General features: G+C 40.2%; 1 protein-coding gene across 4 annotated transcripts in view; it reads right to left on the bottom strand.

Moving 5' to 3' along the window:
* Positions 1 to 23,269, bottom strand: part of LOC117401016 (low-density lipoprotein receptor-related protein 1) — a 138,876-nt gene that overhangs the window by 98,853 nt on the left and 16,754 nt on the right. For all 4 annotated transcript variants that reach the window (XM_059011466.1, XM_059011468.1, XM_059011467.1 and 1 more), the window contains exons 2-3: positions 19,821 to 19,943; positions 4,048 to 4,185 (exon numbers count right to left, since the gene is read on the bottom strand). In XM_059011466.1, coding sequence (XP_058867449.1) covers positions 4,048 to 4,185; positions 19,821 to 19,943 — 261 coding nt within the window. The remainder of the gene's footprint in view (positions 1 to 4,047; positions 4,186 to 19,820; positions 19,944 to 23,269) is intronic.

Below are 23,269 nucleotides of genomic sequence, written 5' to 3'. Positions count from 1 at the left end.
AAAACCATCCGAGATATTACTGGCACGGAAATGAAAAGGTCACAGTTCAGCTAGGAATCTGTTTGACTTTGTTTGACGGACCCAGCCCAGATTCATCAGGGGGTCCAGGGAAGTGCTACTAACCTTGAACAAATATCAGCAAACAGGATTTAAAGAGTGTCCAAACACTTCTAGTGAAAGAAGAGCCTTTCCATTATTGTCTGTCACTTCATCTTCATTGACAGGGGGAAGGCACCTCAAAAAAGCTTTCTGTAATTGCATCACCTAGAATTTTAGGGTTGAGACATCATTTTTTTTTTAAATTAACATAATTTAGTTCTTTTATTTAACATCACCTAATCAAAGAAACTACAAAATGATATCGCAAAAGTCTACCGGAAGCCATAATAGTAGTACAGTATTTCAATGGCTCCTAGGTAAAAAAAAACCCCAAAAGAAAGGCTTGCCGAATCCAGTTGTTGGGTACCACTTCACAAGCAAGCTTAAAATGCAACGACTTGCTAGGACACTAAGGTGATACTAAAACAGTAACTTAGTACTCGCTTGTTTATTGACTCATTCTGCTGAATGGTTCATCTTTGCAGCTGATGACTACAATCCAAACAGCATGTTTATATTTTAGATATTTTACAAGCAGATCGTTGTATATTTTAGATACTTCCAAACCATTCTTTTTCAGTAATTGTGAATGACAGGTTTTCTACAGTAATCAAGTCCGCTGCATTCAATTTCAGTCCCTGAAATTTTTTTTTTTTTCTCAGCAGTTACTTCAGTAGCACATTGCTCTGGCTCTCAGTGTCAGGGAAGGAGTACAAGTCCCAGTTACAGTCCCAAGTATTTCTATGCTTTCACTGTTCTTCTAATGGTCAGTCTGGGAAAGAAACTCCCTTTTCCCTGCGACAGCTGACCTTGCTTGAGTACAAAACTAGGTAACTTTTTTTTTTGTTTTGTTTTTAAATTCTTGACCTTCTTGCTGTGTCTCAGCCCTTCATTGTAATCATTTCCTTTATTTTATGGAGACTTTGATAAAGGCATGTGTGCAGCAGACAACCCTTAGTGCATTTGTATTGTTGTTTTGTTCTTCTTGTTCTAAATGTCTAGAATGCAACTGTTCGTTTTACGGTACATTTTTACACAACAGTACCCGCAGACGTTGAGTTGCATTCACTCCAGTTGCATGAAACTGGGGTTATCTTAGTTCATTTTCTCCTGGTGTTAATATCTCCTCTGGACTTCCAGACGTTTGTATACGTTCCCTTTTCGCACTTCAATTTGAAACACGTGATATGCTGGCTTGGTTTCATTATTTTTTTATTTACAGACCAACATCATAGCGCATTGATAAATAGGCACGTGTTTTTAAAAGGGAGAGGCAGCATTTTTTAAGTAAGAGGCGCCAATGGCACCTAACCCCCAAAAAACAGCTGCCAAAAACATGTAGTCACATTTGTGACCATTTTAGTGGCAGTCTGGAGCCCTGAGACTAAAAACGCTGAATCAGCTATGCAGGCCCATAGAAATGTATCGCACTAGCTGTGGCGGTTCAGCCTTGGCGATGCGAGAGATGGCTGGAGAATGCCTCATTCTGCTTGGTAATCTCCACACACTGTGAAATGTCAGATTAGCAGGCAGTCTCATTACTCTCGCAGAGCAGAGGAAAAAGAGAGAGAGAGAGAGAGAGAGAGAGAGAGAGAGAGAGAGAGAGAGAGAGAGAGAGAACAGTGGCTACCAGCCATAGCCAGGAGGGCAAAAAGAAAAGAGGTGGGAGGTCATACTGCCTGTGCTCTCAGCATGTCAATGAGAATATGTATGTGGTGCATTCTGGGATTTCCAAGCATGCTACTGGGTACCAGACCAGAGAAACCTGCCCTGGACTAGAGAGAGCACCCTTTCTCTTAGGGGGTGAGGGAGCAGTTCAGTCTCCATGCCTTAAGCCTACCCTGGACTGGAGGGAACACCCTTTCTCTTAGGGGGTGAGGGAGCAGTTCAGTCTCCACATCTATACAATCCTAAATCTTTCTTTTTGGAGGATCAATTGCTTGTTTTGTGAGGGTTAACACCTACTTCTCACATAAATGAAAACCTTCCAGATTCTGAGCTAATGTAGTTACAGGAAGTGATCCGGAGCCTTATCGCAGTATTAGATACAATAAAGCTGCTCTGAAAGCTCATTATTACAATCCAAGAGCCTCCGGCACCAATTCTGCTTGCAATGACTATTACATTCCGAGCAAACTGTAGTACAAGCCGAGATGAAATAGCACACAGCATTATTAAAAAGGCATACAGGATAACCTACAAAAGGCCTGGGAATAAAGCCATGTTAAGGATCTGTTCTCCATTATGTGAACTGAGTAGTACCTATATATGGTGCAGATGATGATCAGAACAGATGGGTGGGTGTGGCTGTGGCTGTACACCATGAGGGGCTCCAGTGGTTTTGCTAAAGCGGGGGATTAAAAGCTGTTTAGTGGCAGCAACGTTCCCGACAGTAGCTGCTGTTGGCTCCCCTGTGATCAGATAAGTGAGGAATGTGCTCCTGATTTCATTGTAGTTTCCTTGGTTTGGATTGGCTTACAGTTTGTTGCGACATGGCCTTGTTGACACTTGGCAGCGGGTCGTCCTGCCGGTAAGCGTCCCATGCTTGCCCACCTCTGCCTCCCTCTCCTTATCCAGGTCTGGTAATTCTACAGATTAGCGGCATGTGATTTCCCCATGATCCCGATCAACTGACAGGCACTATCTCGCTAGCTAGATCTCTTGGAATGTGAATGGGGCTTTTATAGTCTCCATCATGCAATGATCTTAACCCTGACACGGCGCTGAATAAACACAAGCAGTTCATGTGTGCTGTTTGCATCCAAAAATACACATTGTAGATCTTTCAGAAGAAAGAATGTTAAACGGTGGGCCATTCTTGAGCTCACTTCTCAAGTGTAAACATTGATTTCTGCTTCACCGTCTAGTTGGGTTCCTGGTAATTGAAGGCGGTTTCCTGTACGTTGTTTGTAACTGCTAATTATCACCAGGTACATGATTACTAAGGAGATTCCCAAATGCACAGGTGTGTTTACCTGTGGTCCAGCCCTGCATTAGCGCGCCACAAGGGATGGCTTTTAAACCATGACTCTCAACCCTAGCAATCAAGGGGTTTGCTTCAATCACAAACTACATTTCTTATTTTAAATTTGCAGGGTTTTCCAGTACACTTAAAGTAGCCGGGTTCCAAAAAATAGTGTTATGCATCCCCACGTGTTGCTACAACATTAAAAAACGTACCTGTAATTTTTCTTTTTACTATTAACATACTGACAACTTTTTAAACTTATAACTTTAAAGTCTGTTTCAAAGCTCTTTTCAAAATGGACGCTCTAGTGCACTGGGGTTTGAGATCTGTCCTCTAAATCACTGCAGGAAGAGCGATTAAAATAAACAACAAGTGCTCTGGCTTTTCTTTTCCATACCACATCATGGAATAATCCTTACACGATCAGTGCACTAGAGCGGACATTTTGACAACAGCTTTGAAACAGACTTCAAAAGGTTTCAGTGTAAAAAGTTGTCAGGATGTTAACAATGAAAAGAAATTACAGGTTAATTATTTAAACAGTTGTAGCAACACGTGGGGACGTGTAATGCTATATTTTTCAGTACCCTGCTACTTACTTTTTAATGGCTTAAGATTATTTGCGCACTATGTAAAAAAACATTTAGCCCTTATTCAATTTGGAGTTGCCCTGTCTTTGTTTTTTTCTTAAAAATCCCAGCATAAATGCTGCTCCAAAGTACTGGGAGAATTTGAGCAAACCCAAATGTCTCCAAAGAAAGTATTTAAAAGCATACTGAAATAATAAACAGATTGAAAGATACGTGAAGCCAAGAGTAGCAGTTGTGTAGTTCAGACTGCATACCACGAAATCCGATTTTAGTGAGTGTTACCGTGGCTTGGCCTGGCTGATTTAAATCTGTCTCGCTCTTTGATCCTCAAACCCCCCAACCCCCAAAATGAACCCCTCCTGTAGTCTCCCTCCATAGAGACCCCCATACCTCGACAGTGGGGGCCCTCGTCCCAGCCATCTGTACAGTCCGGCACTCCGTTGCACAGCTTGCTCATGTGGATGCAGAGCTCCGTGCCGATGCACTGTACCTCGTTGGGAGGGCATTTGGAAACCCGACTGTGGGGACCTGCGAGAGGAGAAACAAGACAAAAAAAAAAGGGCAAATGAATGAATGTACTGCAGAGGAACAAACGACATTCAAAACGCACACAATGTCCCTGTGCATGAGGCTGAGAAAAACGTAAAGGAAAAAAAAATGAGACACCTTGGCATAAGACCATCCCTCCAGTCAGAAAGAATGCCTGGGCAATGCTGGAATTTGCTTTTTAATTAACATCAAAACAGAAAACTACAAAATCAGGTTTACCATAATAACAACAACTGGTACTTCATTATAATTATCATTATTTAGCATCTGTACATTAAATTTGGACCCCCAGTGTAACATTCCTTTCCATTTAGATCACATTGTTTTGAGTTGGGTGCTCTGCAAACTGCATTCATGTTTTAAACTGGGAGTTACTTTCATATCAAAGTACAAAACAGAATTGACTGTGCTCAAACGCATTACTTGTCTGCCCACGCAATAATGCAAACTGTTTGTCTTGGCTTCCTCCCCTCCAAAAAAAAACACATCTGCAGACCCATTTACTTGTACTTTACTTGAACAAAAGTTATTGTATTTCTTGCTCTTATTGTATTACTTGTAACGCTTGAAATGTTTTTGCTTACGATTGTAAGTCGCCCTAGATAAGGGCGTCTGCTAAGAAATAAATAATAATAAATAATAATAATAATAATAATAATTTAAAAACACACACACACTCGCACATGCATGCACGGGAATGGAGTCAAGCTCAGCAGAGCTTTGCAATGCTACTTAAAGAAAATGAATTAAAATAAAGTTTGCAGTTTCTTTGTTGATCACATTAACGTAGGCGGCTCGCCTTTGTTTTTTTCATACCGAGTGTTTTAAAGCAAGGTGATAATGCTTTAGAAGACTGACTGTGGTTCACAAACATCAGCCCACAAGAAAGCAGCCCTAAGTTACCTTACATCTCAGTTAGAGACATGTAACTCCACCTGTGTGTCGAGATCAAATGATGTGCCTACATTTAAAATCCCCAAATTGAGATCTAACATGGGCCAACGTGCCTTTGTATTATTATTATTATTATTTATTTCTTAGCAGACGCCCTTATCCAGGGCGACTTACAATCGTAAGCAAATACATTTCAAGTGTTACAATACAAGTAATACAATAAGAGCAAGAAATACAATAACTTTTGTTCAAGCAAAGTACAAGTGTGACAAACCACAATTCAATGATACAGCAGATAATAGTGATAGTTACATCAGGATATGATTAAATAGTGATAGTTACATCAGGATATGATTACATACAAAGTACTACAGGTTAAACACTTGGCAGATTACAGTATTCTGAAGTACAGGATTAAATGCAGTAAAATAGGGGGAAGATAAGAGCAAAATAAAGCACATTTACATGAAGGGTGATAGTGTCCCAGGATACAAACAGAGGAGTTCTACAGGTGCTGTTTGAAGAGGTGAGTCTTAAGGAGGCGCCGGAATGTGGTCAGGGACTGGGCAGTCCTGACATCTGTAGGAAGGTCATTCCACCACTGCGGAGCGAGGGTGGAGAAGGAGCGGGCTCGGGAGGCAGGGGAGCGTAGCGGAGGTAGAGCTAGTCTTCTAGTGCAGGCGGAGCAGAGAGGTCGAGTGGGGGTGTAGGGAGAGATGAGGGTCTGGAGGTAGCTGGGTGCAGTCTGGTCAAGGCATCTGTAGGCTAGTACAAGAGTCTTTGTATATGAAGCATCTCATCTTTGGAATTCATAAATATCTGTAATCTGATCAGGGTTGCCAAACCAGGATCATGTAAATTGGCATGGAGACTGAATTGTTTTTTTATGCTTTTGTTTTGTATTACTGTTTGTATGACTGTTTTAACTGTCTTGTCCTGTTTGAATGATTTGTCTCTTTTTGCCATTAATTTTATCAGTGTTATTTCTTGCTGCCATCTATTGCTTGGACCCCCTTGTAAATGAGATATAGATAGAGACAGACAGATAGATAGATAGATCTCTCAGGGGTTCTATCCTGGTTAAATAGATATTTGTAATTTGTATATTGAGGCCTCCAGCTCATGTATCTCAGCAAGTAAGAACTTTAAATAGTGTCGGTGGCACGAAGTCCTTAATTATAAACCTGTTGCAATGTTTGAAGGCTATTTTGATTACTTCTAAAATATTTAGGATCTGCTTATCTAGGCTAAAAGTGAATATCTAAACTGGTCTCCAGAGTCAAGAAATAGATTCACAGTTAATGAATGCATTGGATGTTATTTTGGCATATAGCCGTGACTTGTTTCCCTGCCACAATATGACTTCGTAATGAGATATCTCCCTTCTTACAGAAGTCATATCTACTGACACGTCTGCACTAAAAACATACTGCAGATATGAATCCACTGTATTACACTGTAGATGCACTTTGATATGGATTGTTGGCACTACTAGACTATTGAGACCCGAGCCGTCTTCACCTAGCTGAAATATTTGTGTCTGAAGATATTCCAAAAGGATGAGGCGCCCTGGGGGGTGTGGAAAGGAAGCCTTGTTTGAGAATTAGCCAAGGGGAAGGCAGAAGAGGGAAGGGGGAAGGGAGAAGAGAGAGTAGTTTATCCAAACCAGATTTGATTTGTCTTTGAATTTCTGGCAGGATACTCTCGCAATCTTTCCTTATGTTTTTTATCAACATCTAAGAAATCAGGCTTTAGACCTGAATCCAAGTTATGTGTCATTTTTTTTCCCTTTTGGAAGGTTAAACCAAATGCTGAAAAGGGAAGAAAATACTGCATGCCAATACCTGCATCACTGTTATGTATAAATAATGAAATCATAACTAACACCATTTTTCACACAAGTGATGGGGGGGGAAACACGGAAACACACACACACACACACACACTATTGGTCAACACCTCTTAAATTTTAAAGAAGTGTTGACCACAAATTGCTATTGTGAATTCCAGTACTACAGTATGACTGGTGCCCAAGGCATTTTCTTATATCACAGAGTGATATAAGAAACCGATTTACAAAGTTGAAATAGTCAGCCAATACAATCTTTTACAGCTGCTCCTTAGCTTTAAAACTCAAATCCATTCATAAACCAAACATAAAACAGTTAACAGACAGGGTATTACTTTGTATTTCTGTATACAATTTCAGCTCTTACTCATAGTTGTTTTTGGAAACTGCTTGCTTTGTAATTTGTGACTCATATTTTAGTAGCTGTAACATGGTTGTACATTTTACATCCTAATGACTCAGATAACATGTAAGCTTAATCAAACTACTATTTATTATATTATCAAAAAAAAACTGTCAGTTAACAGATTAGTACTATTATACAACTATTGTATTAAATAAACATACTTGATAGACACATATTAGGGCAGGGGACTGGTTGAAGATTAACTTACATTATTATTATTATTATTTATTTCTTAGCAGACGCCCTTATCCAGGGCGACTTACAATTGTTACAAGATATCACATTATTTTTTACATACAATTACATTATTTTTTACACACTATTTTTACATACAATTACCCATTTATACAGTTGGGTTTTTACTGGAGCAATCTAGGTAAAGTACCTTGCTCAAGGGTACAGCAGCAGTGTACCCCACCTGGGATTGAACCCACAACCCTCCGATCAAGAGTCCAGAGCCCTAACCAGCAGAGCAATCTTTTCTGCTTTTGTAATTGGTGTTTTATTGAATTACAGCCAAATGAAATGTTTACTGGAGGCTAGGAGTGTATGACATTATATGCTCTAAAATCTACACATTAGAAGTCATCTTGACGACAAAATTAAGGTTGGAAAAAAATCCAGTCAAATCTATTTGTCTTTCACTGCAATGCATTTTCTTTTAGACTATGTTCAAATTCAACATAGATTTAAATGGGACACGCCACACAAGGGGGTATAGCGTGAATTTAAATGCAGTGGTAAACAGGTTTTTTTTTTGGAGGTAGGATAGGATGCTGCAGGCCATAAAAACGAATCTTTAAAAGGGTTTAGGTCATCCAAATAAAAAGGAAGTGCTTTTGGTATTGTATGCGCCCCAGTGTCCTCAGCCCTTCCGTTCTTTCACAGCTCTCCAGGAAACAATCTGTTCTCTATTCGGCATCCAAGACCAGCTCATTGAGAAAGATTGCCTCGCGCTCTTTCCTTAGCTGTCAGGGAGAACACTTCATCAGCCTGCCTGCCTGCCTGCGCGCTGAGGTAGAGGCAGAGACTTCCTCTTCTGTACTGGAGGACATTTCTCATTGCTTTATCCAAGCCATTTATACCTGTTTGTTACAGCAGTGGATTAACAACACAATTAAAAAGCTACAGATTTTAAAAGCTCCTGCACTTCCCACCACAATGGTGTATCTCTTCATTTGAACCCACCTGCATGCACCAACAGACACTGGTGTACCTGATAAGGTTACAAACAGCAGACTCATCCATGCAGCAGTGTGTGTCCATGAAATAACGTACAAGTTTCAGGTCATAATTAAAATATATATCTGGGCTTACTTTTCAGTGCAGTTCTTAACCCATGATAAACCCATAATAAAGACGATCTGTTACAATAATAATAATAATAGCAATTTGCATAACCAACAAGCAAATAGCTAACATACCATATTAGGATTTCCTACTAAACTTTAGAATACACAAGAAACATGTCCCAACTACACATTCTTTTCAATATTTGTTTTTAATCTAATTGTGATATCCAGTGGCAGCTGTCAAAGGCGGCACAGAAGCGATGCACAGCCCAGTGTACTAAATCTTCACTATTACAAAGGGCTATAAAGATCTACAACTTCCATGGATTCGTTTTTATAGCATGCAATAGACAGTGCAGTCTTCAGCAGGGTGGTTATAAAGGGAATACTTCATGCACCACGGAATACAGCGAATTATATTCTGGAGACCTATCAGCACGGCTAATTATGCTAATTGAGTTATTCTAATGAACTGGCTGATCTCTTAATGCAGACGTGAATATCGTTAAAATATATTCATGTATGTCTTACTATCGACACCCACACACTCCACTTCATAATCATTATTATTATTATTATTATATATGTATATTATTCTAGTAAACAAAAATAAGAGTGACAGTGGCACTAGCTATAGTGAGATCGTCAGAAGAGCTTCCATTACAACAATGCAAGCAAGATCAGCTCAGCTCAATCCAGAATTATCTGAAGCAGACACTCAGAATTATGCTGCATTGGCTGGTGGTCTTGGGCTGCTGATGCAATTTTAGTGCTACAGAAAACCCTGCTGTGATTCGAACAAGTGCACTGCCTTTGCTGTGTCCTGTGTTCTCCGTATCGCAGAGCTATATGTGAACTTTTACTGCTGAGAAACCAGACTGTAGTACACTGTAGTACATCCAGGCCAGGCTCTGCAGGGATGGGCGTGAGACTCCCATTGCAGAGCACTTTGATCCATTCCTTGTTTTTCTAGGAGTTTTGAAAGATACACCTCAGCCTGTTACCCGTACACTGTGGCTAATCAAGCTCGAAGTAAAATCTGGAATGGGTGAAGCTGCTATGCAATAGGAGTCTTATTGCCATCCCAGCTCTGATTGAAATGAATGGGGTATTTGGAAGACAGAAAACAAACACTGTTGCAGATGGGAGTCTGATATGGATACACCCAAGCTTATAAGAGAAATTCTCTGTCTCTCTCTCTGTCTCTCTCTCTCTCTTTCTCTGCAAATACTTGAGTAGAAGTTAAGAAATGCATTCTCAGTTTCCTTTTTTGTGAATAAAACACTTTACATTGTGTCTCAAATTACTGTGTATTCACATAGTAGTTACTTAGTAAAAACATGTGTACTTAAACAATTATAATGTTATTATGCATTGTTCGAACATACTTAACGTGTAAATCGATTTGGACTTACACAACTGTATCAGAAAAGGGTTAGGTTTAGAGTTAGGGTTAGAGCACACATTAAGTACATTGTAACAATGCATAATAACATTGTAATTAAGTGTAAGTACACCTGTATTTACTAAGAACCTACTATGTAAATGCACAGTCATTAGGAGACCCTTGATGTAAAGTGTTACCCTTCAGAGCAATCCATATTTCACAGGGCAAGGCAACACAGGTTACAGCTAAGGTGAGGTAACGTGCTGCTTGTTAACACCACATTCTTTCCTTGCATTGTGGAGCTACAGCTCCATCTCAGATTCCAGTTCTGCCAATCCACTCTTCAGAAATGAATCGGTGCATAACAAACAATATAAATGCAAAAAAATGGCCAGCCCTTCGCAATGAACAAATACTTTCCCCTCAACTCATCTGGCCGAGGCCCAGAAAGCAATAAAAGTGTTTGAGCAGACAAAATAGAGTCATTTCTGAGGCAAAAGGATGAGACCGGTGGACCAGAACAACTTAATATTGCACTGGTGGCCTGCAGTCGCGTACCCCCTGGCTCGACCACACTGCTGGATTGTGGGAGCGCTCCCATGTCATTGTTTCGCTTACATAACGCCCTTGAATACGAGTCCAACGCTCCGGTTTTACATAAAGGGGCCATTTATGGTGGTGACTACAGGGGTTTGTAACAGCCAGTGCTGGGTTTAACTGCTGTCAAGTTCTATGTAAATGCAGTGCCGTATAACAACTGCATTCGTTTATTTACTTTGGAGACTTTTCTACACGCATGTCTTTACAGCTTGTAATGTTACCTTTTTGTTACAGTGGATTCCCAGTTTGGGGTACCACTGCTGCCATGGTTTTGAGGAAATGGAATTGGATTCGAAAAAGTTGCCACCTTTTTTTGGATGCCAAAGTTTAAAACCAAGAGGTTTAAATGAAGATTTTAGTCTAATAAATGTAGTTTAATAATACTTAATCATGTAACACTGACACCTGATTTTTGTTTTTTTGTAACAATTGACTGACTATGTATCGCTCATTAATGGTTTACCTTTATTAACTAATTGATTGCTAATTTGCTTGTTCTGCCCATCCTTTGTCTGCTTTGTACCCTGATGAAGGCAATGCTAAGCTGAAATGCGTAGTTTTTTTAATGATTTTTTTTAACCAATAAAAGTTTTTTTTGTTTTTTTTTATATGGGAGTTGCAGTTTCCTTTAATTTAGTTTAAAATGGAAGTAGACCAATAAAAAAATGAAACAAACTGAATGAAAAAAATTGGAGATTTTAGACATTAGGCTGGTATTCACAAAAGCAGTCAATTAAATTTGGCAACACCTGGAAAGCACTAGACATAGCTCATACTATTAAATGTTGAAATTAACTCAAGAAAATATTAGTCCAAAAACCAATTTCCAATTTATACATTTTGGGAATAGAGTCTATGTGTAAGACTGACCAAGATTTTCCTTCAGTGCAAAGATTTCTTCTCCCTCATACAGTCCAAACATTCCACTGTGTAGAGCAGGATTTGCGTACGGTTTGGAAATATGATAGTGTCTGAGGTAGTGTACAAATATCTGTACAAACAATTTTTTGTCCAGTTCTCGTGTATACTCAAAAAATGAGTTTATTCTTCAGCTCAACAAAAATAAAATTAAGGACTGAAAGGGTAAATAAAAAAAAACAAACGATGTCCCCCTCCTCTCCCAAAACATACAAATGTTTCTTCGTCACAAGCTGGGATGGTGGCACTCTTTAGTTGAACCAGCGACGGAGTGAACTCCCCCTACTGCCACACTCTCTCCCTTTGGGGCTTGTAAAAGCATCCTCGCGTATTCTAATGCCTTTTAAGTGTTTGACTGCTACGTCAATACTGACAGCACCAAGTCTCCCTCATGTTATCCATGTCCAGCCACACAGCCTTGGAGTCTGACTGGAGTTTGATAAGAAAAGGAATAGAAAGACAAAAGAGATGGAGCATCCGGTGTGGCTGCAGCTGTGTGAGAGAGCACGAGAAGTCACGTGACAGCGGTGAGAAGATGGCTCCCTAACTCTGAAGCTCCGCACCCCCGCATCGAAAAAAAACAAAACATCCTGATTAATGCAGCCCTAAACGCCAAAAGACAAACTAACCTTGTGAGATGCAATGGCTGCCAACAGAATAGTCAGACTGCACCCCCTCAAAGAAAAAATACAAAACAACAAAAGCGAAAAAAATCCCCCTCAGCCAACAGAGTCGGAAATGGAACAAAATGTCAACACGGCCTGACCCAAACAATATCGCTAAGGACACTGCAAATATCAGTGCGGTACTGAAATCTCAGGATGATCTATGCAGGCTAAAAGCTATTAAAGCCTCTATGGCAGTAGTAGAGAGGAAACTTTGACATAATGACACAGTTGCATCGGTTTCAGCATTACAATCTGTATGGGAGATTTAAATATTTCTCTCACTGGAGAAGAATGGTCTAATGTTCTAGAAAAAACATTAGGCCAATGTCAAGAGAGAGTTGCGGGCCAGACTGTTCCAGTTTAAGACTTGGAACAGATTTTATTGGACTTCCTCCAGGCTACATAGACTAGGCCTACAGGATTCTCCAAATTGTTGAAAGAGTCAAGCAGAGGAGCGGACACTGGTTCACATTATGTGGGCTTGCCCCTGAATTAAAAAATTCTGGTTGGAGGTTCACAAAGTCGTGCAGGATGTGGTTAAGATGGACATTCCTTACTGCCACAGACTTTACATTCTGGGTGACCCCTCCAGATTAGCACACCTTCCTGCCTATAAAGCAGACTGGATCCAGGCTGTGCTATTGATTGGGAGAAAACTATTGGTGGGAGGGTGGAAATCCAAGGAACCCTCTCTCTACATCAACGGCAGTTACATCTGGATAGTAATGCAGCCTATGAGCGACTCATACAGGCTGGTTAACAAAATGGAAATATCTGAGCAAAGGTGGATCAGATATTAGGACCTCCTTGGCATCGTTAGTGTATCAACACATACAGAGCGGCCACCTAATCCACTTAAACACTTGTATACTTTAGCGAGTGACTAGAGATATTAGACATCTGGAACCGCAGGGGGACAGGGTTAAGCAATTCTTATATTTATTTTTATTATTATAATAATAATGATGTTTATTTGTTTACTTATTATATTTATGTGCATAGAAATTTGTGTATGTTTATTTTTATTTTTAGCAGACGCCTTTATCCAAGGCGACTTACAGAGACTAGGGTGTGTGAACTATGCATCAGCTGCAGAGTCACTTACAACTACGTCTCACCCGAAAGACGGAGCACAAGGAGGTTAAGTGACTTGCTCAGGGTCACACAATGAGTCAGTGGCTGAGGTGGGATTTGAACCGGGGACCTCCTGGTTACAAGCCCTTTTCTTTAACCACTGGACCACACAGCCTCCTGTGCTTTGTTCATAACCTGTTATTTGGTTGTAAACAAGGAAAATAAAACTACTTAAATCTAAAAAATAACCTCCAACACACCATAAAGACAGTGGCCAGCTTCCCAAAGTAAAAACCAACAGACAGGCCCTTTCAAGTTGCTATTCAAGGAAAGGTGTTGGTATGCACAGAGGTGTGACTGAACTGAGAGCTTTATTTCACCATTTGCTCACAGAAGAACAACAAGCTTTTGGTTTGTATTTGAAGCATCAAACTCTGTTTATTTTAACACCAGGCACCGTGTTCCAGTAAATCAGCCTCCCTTTTTCACCAAAATCTCAGGCTGTGTTGTTAAAAAGGATAGATCATAAATGGCACAAGCACAGGAAAAACCAAACCCTGAACGCTTATTTAAAAAAGACCATATTCCAGCCCAAACAAGTCTCAAATAAAAAGCAGTGTTAAACATGATGTTAAAAAAAAAAACACTTCATTCTAAAATGCTTCTGCTAAATCTCCTGCCTCAGTAACTGAAGTCCTCTGCTTTTCAAAATGAACCAGACTGAGGTTTAACTAATGCACAACATCCTCCCTGCTTCAGGGTTTTACATCCATCTGTATTAATAACCATTTACCGCATGACTACAACACATCATTGCGAGCCAGGTAGTGGTTTAATGCATCACCACACCTGATGCAGATCTTCGTCAATAACAGAGATTGGAAAGCATGCAATCAGAGAGTTATCGATCTCAGGTGTTGCTGCAGCAACATGAATTGCGTCTGTCTGAAGCTCTGCGGTGGCCCTCTGCTCCCTTTGATGGGAGTCTGCCAAGCGTGGCGTTCCTGCCCCAAGTGGAGGAACAACGGATCCCAGCCCAGCAATGCCAGGACTCAAGGACGAGTAATGGAGAGATAACCTTGGATAATGTGATCGATTCCCAGCCTTACACACTGCACAACTGCTTAGCATTCCCAAAAATGTTAACTACAGAAATCATGGAAAAAAAGAACCCTCTCCATTTAACCACAGACAAAATTGCGAGAATGTGATCTTCCCCCACATTATCCCTTTCAAGGCATAAATGCCTCAAGCCTGCCTTGGGCTGGAGGGAGCACTCCCTTTCTCTTAGTGGGTGAGGGAGCAGGTCAGTCTCCATGCCTCAAGCCTGCCCTGGACTGGAGGGAGCATCCTTTCTCTTAAAGGATTGCAAGAGCAGTTTAGCCTTTGGGGTGACAGAGCAGTTCATTTTCAGTGACCTTCCAATCCTATGCATTGTACTGAAATGAATGGATTACACATCTATCCACCAAGGGGCAAGTTCAAATCATCACTTGTGATTAAAGTTAAACTCATATTATTTTTGCCAATTGGGTTTACTCTATACTGGCTATTCTGTTAGTACAGGGAATTGTATGACCAGAGTACCGCATGACCATTCCTGCAGATCCGGCCCGTGCATCACGCAGATTGGGTTTATTTTGACGCAGTTCTAAGGATCAATTTCTAGAGAATGTGTGGATACTGCAATACCCTCATCTTGCCAGTGACCTACTTTTCTGCAAGCCAGCATCAGAATTATTTAGTGTTGCTGGCTGGCAATGGAAGCCTAGAGGTTTGGGAGACACTTCTCCTCGTCTTCAAAGCAATTGTAAAGCAGCAGCAAAGTTTTAAAAGGTTTGAATTTCTGTCCTTTTCTCAGACGCTTTCCCCTAGGACTCAGTGGGTGGCTTTTGATGGTTTACAAACACGCGCCGTTTGAAGTTTCACGGACACCGTTAGATCTGAATCATCTTGGACGTGCAAGAGCCACTTTCAGAGCTACAATCATCATTGCGATATGACCCAATATTTCAGCTTGAAATGCATTTATTCCCACTTGCACACTCTGTGCTGCTGGTGGGGCCATTACATCAGCATGTTTAATATGTTTTAGGGCATAACAGTTCACCGAAAGGTTTCCCCCGGGCAATACAAAGATGTTTGCTTATCTTGGCAAGTAATGCGCAGTTTACTGTTTGAGTCAGGTTTGTTATAGCTGTACAACTTTTGCCAGGCACTCAGACCCATAAATAGCTATAAAAGAAAAAACAAACAATGTGTATGTGTATATATTTATTAATTACATCTGCTGTGCAAATGTCAGCTGCTAAAGTTGTGTGGCATAAGTTATTAATACTATGCATGCTGTATACAGCATAAAAGTAATGTGAAGTGCAGTTCTGTAGTGCCAAGTCAATGGGATTGTCAGTCGTCTGTGTTTTTCTATTTGCTCAGCCACAGGAGGACAGCTGGGCTAGAATCCATTTCGTTGTAATTATCACAATCTTTAACCACCACAGCTATGAGAAATAACTACACATTTCATTAAAAAGCATGCATGTTTATTTTTTAGCATAGGCCACTATAGCTTGACTCAAAAGAAGAATCTGATAGTGTCTGCTTTTATATTGGTTTATACTCATTTTATTATAGTTGTATTTCTATCTAGCTATTGTAAAGTGCTGACAGTAAAAGCCGGATGTTCTCATCTCTCCAAGACCCTGTTCATATTTGGGCTTTTTTCTCAATATGTAATTACCTAGTTATATAAAATAATAAAATCAATCAATCAATCAATCAATCAATAGGCAAGCACGTTCACTAGCGTTTCACGTTGGGAGGATTGCCTTGCGGAAAAAGGTCAAAAACATTGTGTTTAATTTTGATGTTCTCAAAATGTTCTATATGTTCGTAGCATTGTGGGGAGTGCCATGTGTTTTTGTGATTTATAAGAAGTCTCATATCCTACTGGAAGTCATTTTGTCTCATTGTTTTCTACAATAAGAGACACCTTGTTAAACCAACTACAACTGTATATCTTGGAGAGAAAATAACCTAAATTGTTCAGAGCTAATTGTTTTAGTGTCTTGTTTATTCTCTGTTGAACTCTGTCTGTGGCACATCCTGCTTCAGCTCTAGCATGGACCTCCTCCAGCAAACAGGATGGCATCTTTACAAGGTGAGAACATCATTATACGAAGTCTCGTCTGCTTCGGGATAATCTGCTATTTTGAGTTTGCTTGTCTGACATTTCAATCCTTTGATTGGGATAAGATGGAGGCAGTGGGCTGCTGCTTTCTTAGTACTCAACGAGACGTCGGAACTCGTCAGCGCAGCTTGATTCGTAGCGCCGAAAAAAGAATCTTAACTTTATGACATTTCCCTTTTTTTATATTTCATGTATTTTTATTGAATTATTTTTTACTGCTTTTTAAGGCAACACCCCGTTTTAAAAAGCATCAATTACACAGCAAGAACGAAGTACGTAAAATGGAGGTCCTGTTGTAAGTGACTCTGCAGCAGCAGTTGTGATGCATAGTTCACCCCCAAGTCTCTAAGTTACATTGGATAAAAGCAACTGCTAGCTAAATGACTAAATAATAATAATAATAATATAACTTATTCTTGTGCTTGCATAGCTTTTCCAATTCCCTTCCAACCCCTGCAAAACCCTAACTTCAGAAATCTGCGGAAACTGTTCTGTATGCATCACCAGACAAACATTACTAAGATCAGTTTGAAATAAAGAGCTTGTTTGTTCGTGGCGTGCAATGACCGGGGGATTGGGAAACAAAAACTAACAGACAACAAGCAAACACACCTTGCATTAGCCAAAGCTCACTCAGGACACCCTGTTACTTTCAGCCTGTAAATCATAACACTCATACGGCATCTCTCACAGTAGCTGTTATGGCTTTGTAGAGTGTGTTGAAACACAGGACTGAAACACTGTGTCCTGATCAAGATGCCTTGGTGATCTGCCAGAGGAAACACTGAATCAGCTGTTACTGCCAATAGCCTGTAGTTTTGACCTGTGTGTGTGCATTCATTTCACCCGTTCAGCTTGTGTGAACATTGCGCCATCCCTAACACAGCGCTTATTTGGAAGAAATGGGCAATAGCCAAATACTTTGCTGAAAATAGCTAGCCCTTTTATTAAAACAGCACCGAGAGCTAAAATCGTATTAATAAAAGGCTCTGAAATTACTAACTTGCTCTACCACCTTGTGATATCTCGTATCACAATTGCTGACATGGCAGAGTCTCCCATATGAAAATAGCAGATCTAATACATTTTCATTGCAGGTTTCCTTGTGATCTACGCAAGAACAAATGTCTTCAGAACTTCATTTTCACTGCACCTTCATTTATGTTGTGATTTATTTGGGTGCACAGACACGATGCTGAGCAAGCCTGCCCTGGACTGGAGGGAGCAGTTCCGTCTCCCATGCCTCAAGCCTGCCCTGGACTGCAGGAAGCAGTTCAGTCTTCATGCCTCAAGCCTGCCCTGGACTGGAGGGAGCAGTTTAGTCTCCTTGCCTCAAGCCTGCCCTGGACTGCAGGAAGCAGTTCAGTCTCCATGCCTCAAGCCTGCCCTGGACTGCAGGAAGCAGTTCAGTCTTCATGCCTCAAGCCTGCCCTGGACTGGAGGGAGCAGTTCAGTCTCCATGCCTCAAGCCTGCCCTAGACTGGAGGAAGCACCCTTTCTCTTAGGGGGTGAGGGAGCCATTAAGACTTTTTTTGGGGGTCACATTGCAGGCTATTGTGTCAAACCAAGTGGTGATGAAGAATAAACTGCTATTCAATATATCTATAAAGTTAAGACCACCAAGCTCGTTTAATTTGTGACAGCTGGCTTCAGACAGGCCCTGTGACGAAGGGAGAGTTAACCAACTACACAGCATAGAGCCTTGTAGCGTCTGGAGGCTTTGTGTATTAAATAGGCACGTAGCAATCTGCCTCCTCCTTCCTGAACAAATGGATTATATTCAGGATCTTCCCTCGTCAACCCCCAGGGGCCAAAGATAAACAGGACTTGGTTTAAGGATGTGGTTTATTACCAAGATGATGCATATAAATATACTTAAAATTAGCTGGGGTAGGGAACAAAAAATAAATTAAATCACCACATTTTGGTAGGCATTTAAAAAAAAAAATCAACACTGTTTACTGTTCCTTGGACGACTTTTTTTTTTAAAAGTTTATTAACATTCCACACAAAAGCAAACAGCACAGGGATCATAACTACATGAATCAAAGTCGCAAACAAAGACGCTGTTGGGGAACTTTTAAAGAGCTGCTTTAGACTTCTTTTTATGTGGGATAAGGGGTTGTTTTTATTCGAAGAAAAAAATAAAAGTAGGAGTCTGTTTTTTAACCAGGCAGAGACAGCATTGTAGGCCTCTCAGACACTCAGCCAGCCCCCTAAATGGAAAAGCAGTTGTTTAAAATACCAGGGTTATCCATTCCTTCAAACCAGAGAGCTTTCAGGCCAGCGTTTAATAACTTCCAGCTTGACGCAGATCCAAGACAGTTCCACAGGATGTCTAGACTTAATAAACTTCACTGGGTAAAGTTAGACTGGGTTGAGCAACACCAAATGGAAAACTTCTTTGTCTTGTTTTGACAGAGATTTTAATCTTCTAGCAACTTTTATAATTTTAGAATAATGAAAGCGAGGAATGTCTCCCATTGAGTCTGGTATCAACCTATGTACAGCTATGGTCAAAAGTTTTGCATCACCTAGAATTTTAGGATTGAGATAATTTCACAAAAAAAACACCACACACAACAACACTATATATGAAGGTAATTGATATATTTTATTTAACATCATGCAATCAAACAAACCACAAAGTGATACTGCAAAAGTCTACAGAAGCCATAATAGTAGTAGTACAGTATTTCATGTTGGATTTCAAAAAGTCACATTTTTTCTATTTGTCATGAAGTACATGGAAAACTACAAAACGGTGTGCAATTCAATATGTTAACATAACATTATTCTGCCATTTCAATTCAACTTTAAGAAGCAAAAACTTAATTAATTCTATAGGGTGATGCAAAACTTTTGGCCACAGCTCTAGGTATCTTTCTGTGAAAGTGAAAGGAGTAATTTCTAGTGGTGATGTTTTTTTTGCACACATTTTAAAGGCAATGCTACAGTTAAGGGGTTCTGCGGCTTTCTGATTCTCACTTGCTGTGCTTCTATTCACTCTTGTAATCTAGCTGCAATCGGATCATGTGAACTATTGCACAGAAAGTCAAAAGGTACCAAGAAGAACACCCCCTAAGAGAAAGGGTGCTCCCTCCAGTCCAGGGCAGGCATGAGGCATGGAGACTGAACTGCTCCCTCACCCCCTAAGAGAAAGGGTGCTCCCTCCAGGGCAGGGCAGGCTTGAGGCATGGAGACTGAACTGCTCCCTCACCCCCTAAGAGAAAGAGTGCACCCTCCAGTCCAGGGCAGGCTTTAGGTATGGGGATGAATAAATGGTCAAATGTGCTATCCACAGCAAGCAGAGCTTCATAAGGTAGGGTTACTCACAGACATCCGGCGACTCGTCCGACCCGTCAGGACAGTCCTTCTCCCCGTCGCATCTCCAGCCCTTCGATATGCAGGTGATCTGGTCTTTGCACACAAACTGCTTGGGGCTGCATGTCTTCGGTGCTGCAAAGAGAAACCCAGAGAGAGTCATTGTTAGATCAACACCTAACAATAAAAAAAATAAAAATACAACACTCTTTACACGACTGCCGGGAGAAGTATTCAAACAAAAAGGACAAGATGTTGAGGTTTAATTAACGCAAGATTCCTGCTGTTTAAACATTGCTAATCAAAGCACAGAACCCAATTAAAACCACCAACAGTTAAATGCACAAAATAAAAAGACACTTCCTTAAGACGTTGTGCAAAGGAAGGTCCACACAAAACAAGTGGATGGGATTTGTACTCTTCTACAAGGGGAGAAATGGTGCAGAAATGTTACGTTCTTGACAAAACTACAGCTCATGAATTTCTCATCAATAGATAAATAGTAGAACCATGAATCTATTATTGATAGCCATGGCTTTTATTTTGCGAGTCTCAATTAAACATTAAATCAGTTAAATGCCCCAGTGCCCTATTTAAAGCCTCACACAGCTAACTACCCAGAAACCCCTGCTTTTCTTGCACGCTGCTACAAAGCTCTTTCCATTTGGATTTGTTTTGTGATGAGAAATGTCAGAATCTAATAAAAAAATGAATTACTAAATCTTCTTTAACAAAGTTTTCTCAATGCATATTTTATATTCGTATATATAATATTCACTCGCATGTTTTTATGTTGGACGTTGAAGAGTCTAGACGTTTGTTTGGCTTTTTGCTTTTGATCATTATGTGATCTCACTGCATCTAATTACTAAATCATCTGGTATTCAACTAGGAAATTGCTTGCTGATTGAACCTCAAATAAAGAAATAAAAGGGATCTCGGTTTCTTGACCATTTAAAATTGCATTTTAAAGTGAATCTACCCTATTCAAAATGTATCTGATCAATGAATGCAATTGTATAAAGCTTTAAAAAATAATAATAGGGTCCGTAAACCACTTCAGTGGAGATGACTCTCATAATGTTTGTGAAAGAATACCGCATCTTTATTTTAAAACCTTTGAAGCCATGCCCAGTCCAGTATGAGTGTGCTGCAGTTTATTATAATGCTCTTATCGACTCTAGGAAATGTAGTTTCCATGTCTCCAAAGGTCTCGGAAATGTGTAAAGCTGAAATGAACACTCATCCCATCGCTCAGGGGCAGAAATTAAAACTAGTCGCAGCAACAGCCTCCTACTGTTCTGACAGACGGCTCACTAGCTGCCCCGAACATTCAAGGGGCAGGGGAAATAAATGGCCTTTTACAAAACCATCTCCAGCCAGCACAGTCGTGAACTGATTTTGACCTGATTTCCCAAAGCTGATAAAGGGGTTTGCTAATGAGGGAGGCCAGTTTAGTGAACTCATTTTTGTAATTTTCCAAAAATCCTCATTCATAAGAGCAAACATGCTTTTCAACATCTTGTCGTAGTTTTTTCAGGAACTTGTCGTACGGGTTTAGCAGCTTGGTAAGTTACTGCGATAGCCTGTAGTGTGACAGACAGAACCAGCATGTAAAGGTCTCAGTTTTAAAAACAGGCAGAAGTAGTTATTATCCAATTTTATACCGTTTCCTTTCAGAAAACCAGGGATGAAAATACGACTCCCGTTGCACAGCTGTTTGATCAATTCCTGGTTTTACTACGAATTTATTAAGATGCACCTGAGCTTTGTACACACTGTGGCTAATCAAGCTTCTAGTAAAACCTGGAATGGGTGAAACCTCTATGCAACAGGAGTCTTATTTCCATCCCTCGAAAATGCACCCTTGCTTTAAAATTGAACCGCTAAAGTTTAAAACAGAAAACAAATCTCGCAGTTCTGAGCTGGTCCTTCAAAATAGGTACAGTAGGAACCTCCAAATTGAAATTCATTTAAAAGTGTAGTCTCACAGGTGAGCAGCGGCTGCCAACTGCCTACAGTACATGTGCACTGAAACGAACCTGAATGCTGAGAAAGAGCTTCCCCTGTGTGTGGTCTGAGACAGTTGGAAATCTTTGTTGTAATTAAATCAATCCTAATATATATCTTTTGCACTGGCTTAATCCGCCCACAGACTATAATTTCATACAAAACCACCAGGAATGCAAAGATTACCAGGCAGTTGCTTTAATGGAACAGATACAGTTTACAGTGTCGATCAAGTTTTTCAGCTCAAACTGCAAGTGTATAATTACCTATTAAAAACAAAGCAGAGAAACACTCTTCTGTACAATAGAATTTCAGGTGTAATTTATGCATTGGCTTCCTATGCATGACATTTTTTTGACAGTCATTTGCAAACTCTTTTCTAAGAATGAATCTGAACATGATCCGTTTGGCCAGTGAATATATTTCAACCATGACTTAGAGCTTTGTTAACTGGATCCTTATTTCTGTAAAGGTTGCAACATTTTTTCTCCCCTTTTTTTCTTTGTAGTTCCAGAAAAGATACAGAAGCAGGTTTTAGAAGCATAGCCCTCGGCTGCGAGCTGGCAGGGCCCTGGTCATGCTCCAGTCCACCCTCTCGATATTTTAGTTTTTTCTTTTTTGGACTTGCATTAGGGAGGGATGTGACTGACATCCTAAGAGGCAGGGAGGGCAGCATATTATTGCAGTCACGTTTCTCCAAGACAAGAACCCAGGGAAGCCAGTAATGGAGACAATCTTGTGATCACAAGCAGGCTCAAAAGGACTGCCTAGCACATGGCACAGAGAGAAAGAGAGAGAGAGAGAGAAAAAGACTGTTCTATTTACTGGCAGCGATATCCACAAAATCTCTTTTAGGATCTTGAATCGTACACACATATACATTTTAAAGAGAAATAAATGTGTGGTTACCATGGCATCAAAAGCATATATTACCTCCAATGTTTGTAACACACTTTCCCTTGACAAAGCTATGTTAAAACACACCGAAACGTTGAGAAGTTGGCTTTATATTTATTTTGTATAGACACGTTACATATTGTAGTTAATGCAGTTCCATTTTATAAGCAGAACCTCTGTACAGATGTGTAAGAAGAACACGTATGTTGTAAGCTATAATGTGGTCATATCTAAAGACTGATTGGTGTTTCACATGGCACAGGGAACCTATATTACTGCACTTACAAAAGCCCATCTTTAGATAATTTAAACTTCCCAAGCAGATGAACTTTTCATTTTACTTCGATTGATTTCCACTTGCTACTGAAAAGAAAATCTACATTGTAAAAAAAACCAAACAAACAAAAAAGGATCTTTGCAAGTGCAGTTTTGCACAAGGTTATACAACATGAATATTAGTCAGAGCGGAAACATTTCTCGGTTGTAGAGCCGTCAATTTCACATGGTCAAAGCCTTGAGTGCAATCAAGGATCCAAGTACTTCTCAATGTTACT

The sequence above is a fragment of the Acipenser ruthenus genome, chromosome 42, assembly GCF_902713425.1.
Source record: "Acipenser ruthenus chromosome 42, fAciRut3.2 maternal haplotype, whole genome shotgun sequence".
NCBI lineage: Eukaryota > Metazoa > Chordata > Actinopteri > Acipenseriformes > Acipenseridae > Acipenser > Acipenser ruthenus.
The sequence above is the reverse complement of the archived record's forward strand: the minus strand, read 5'-3'. Positions and strand labels throughout refer to the sequence as shown.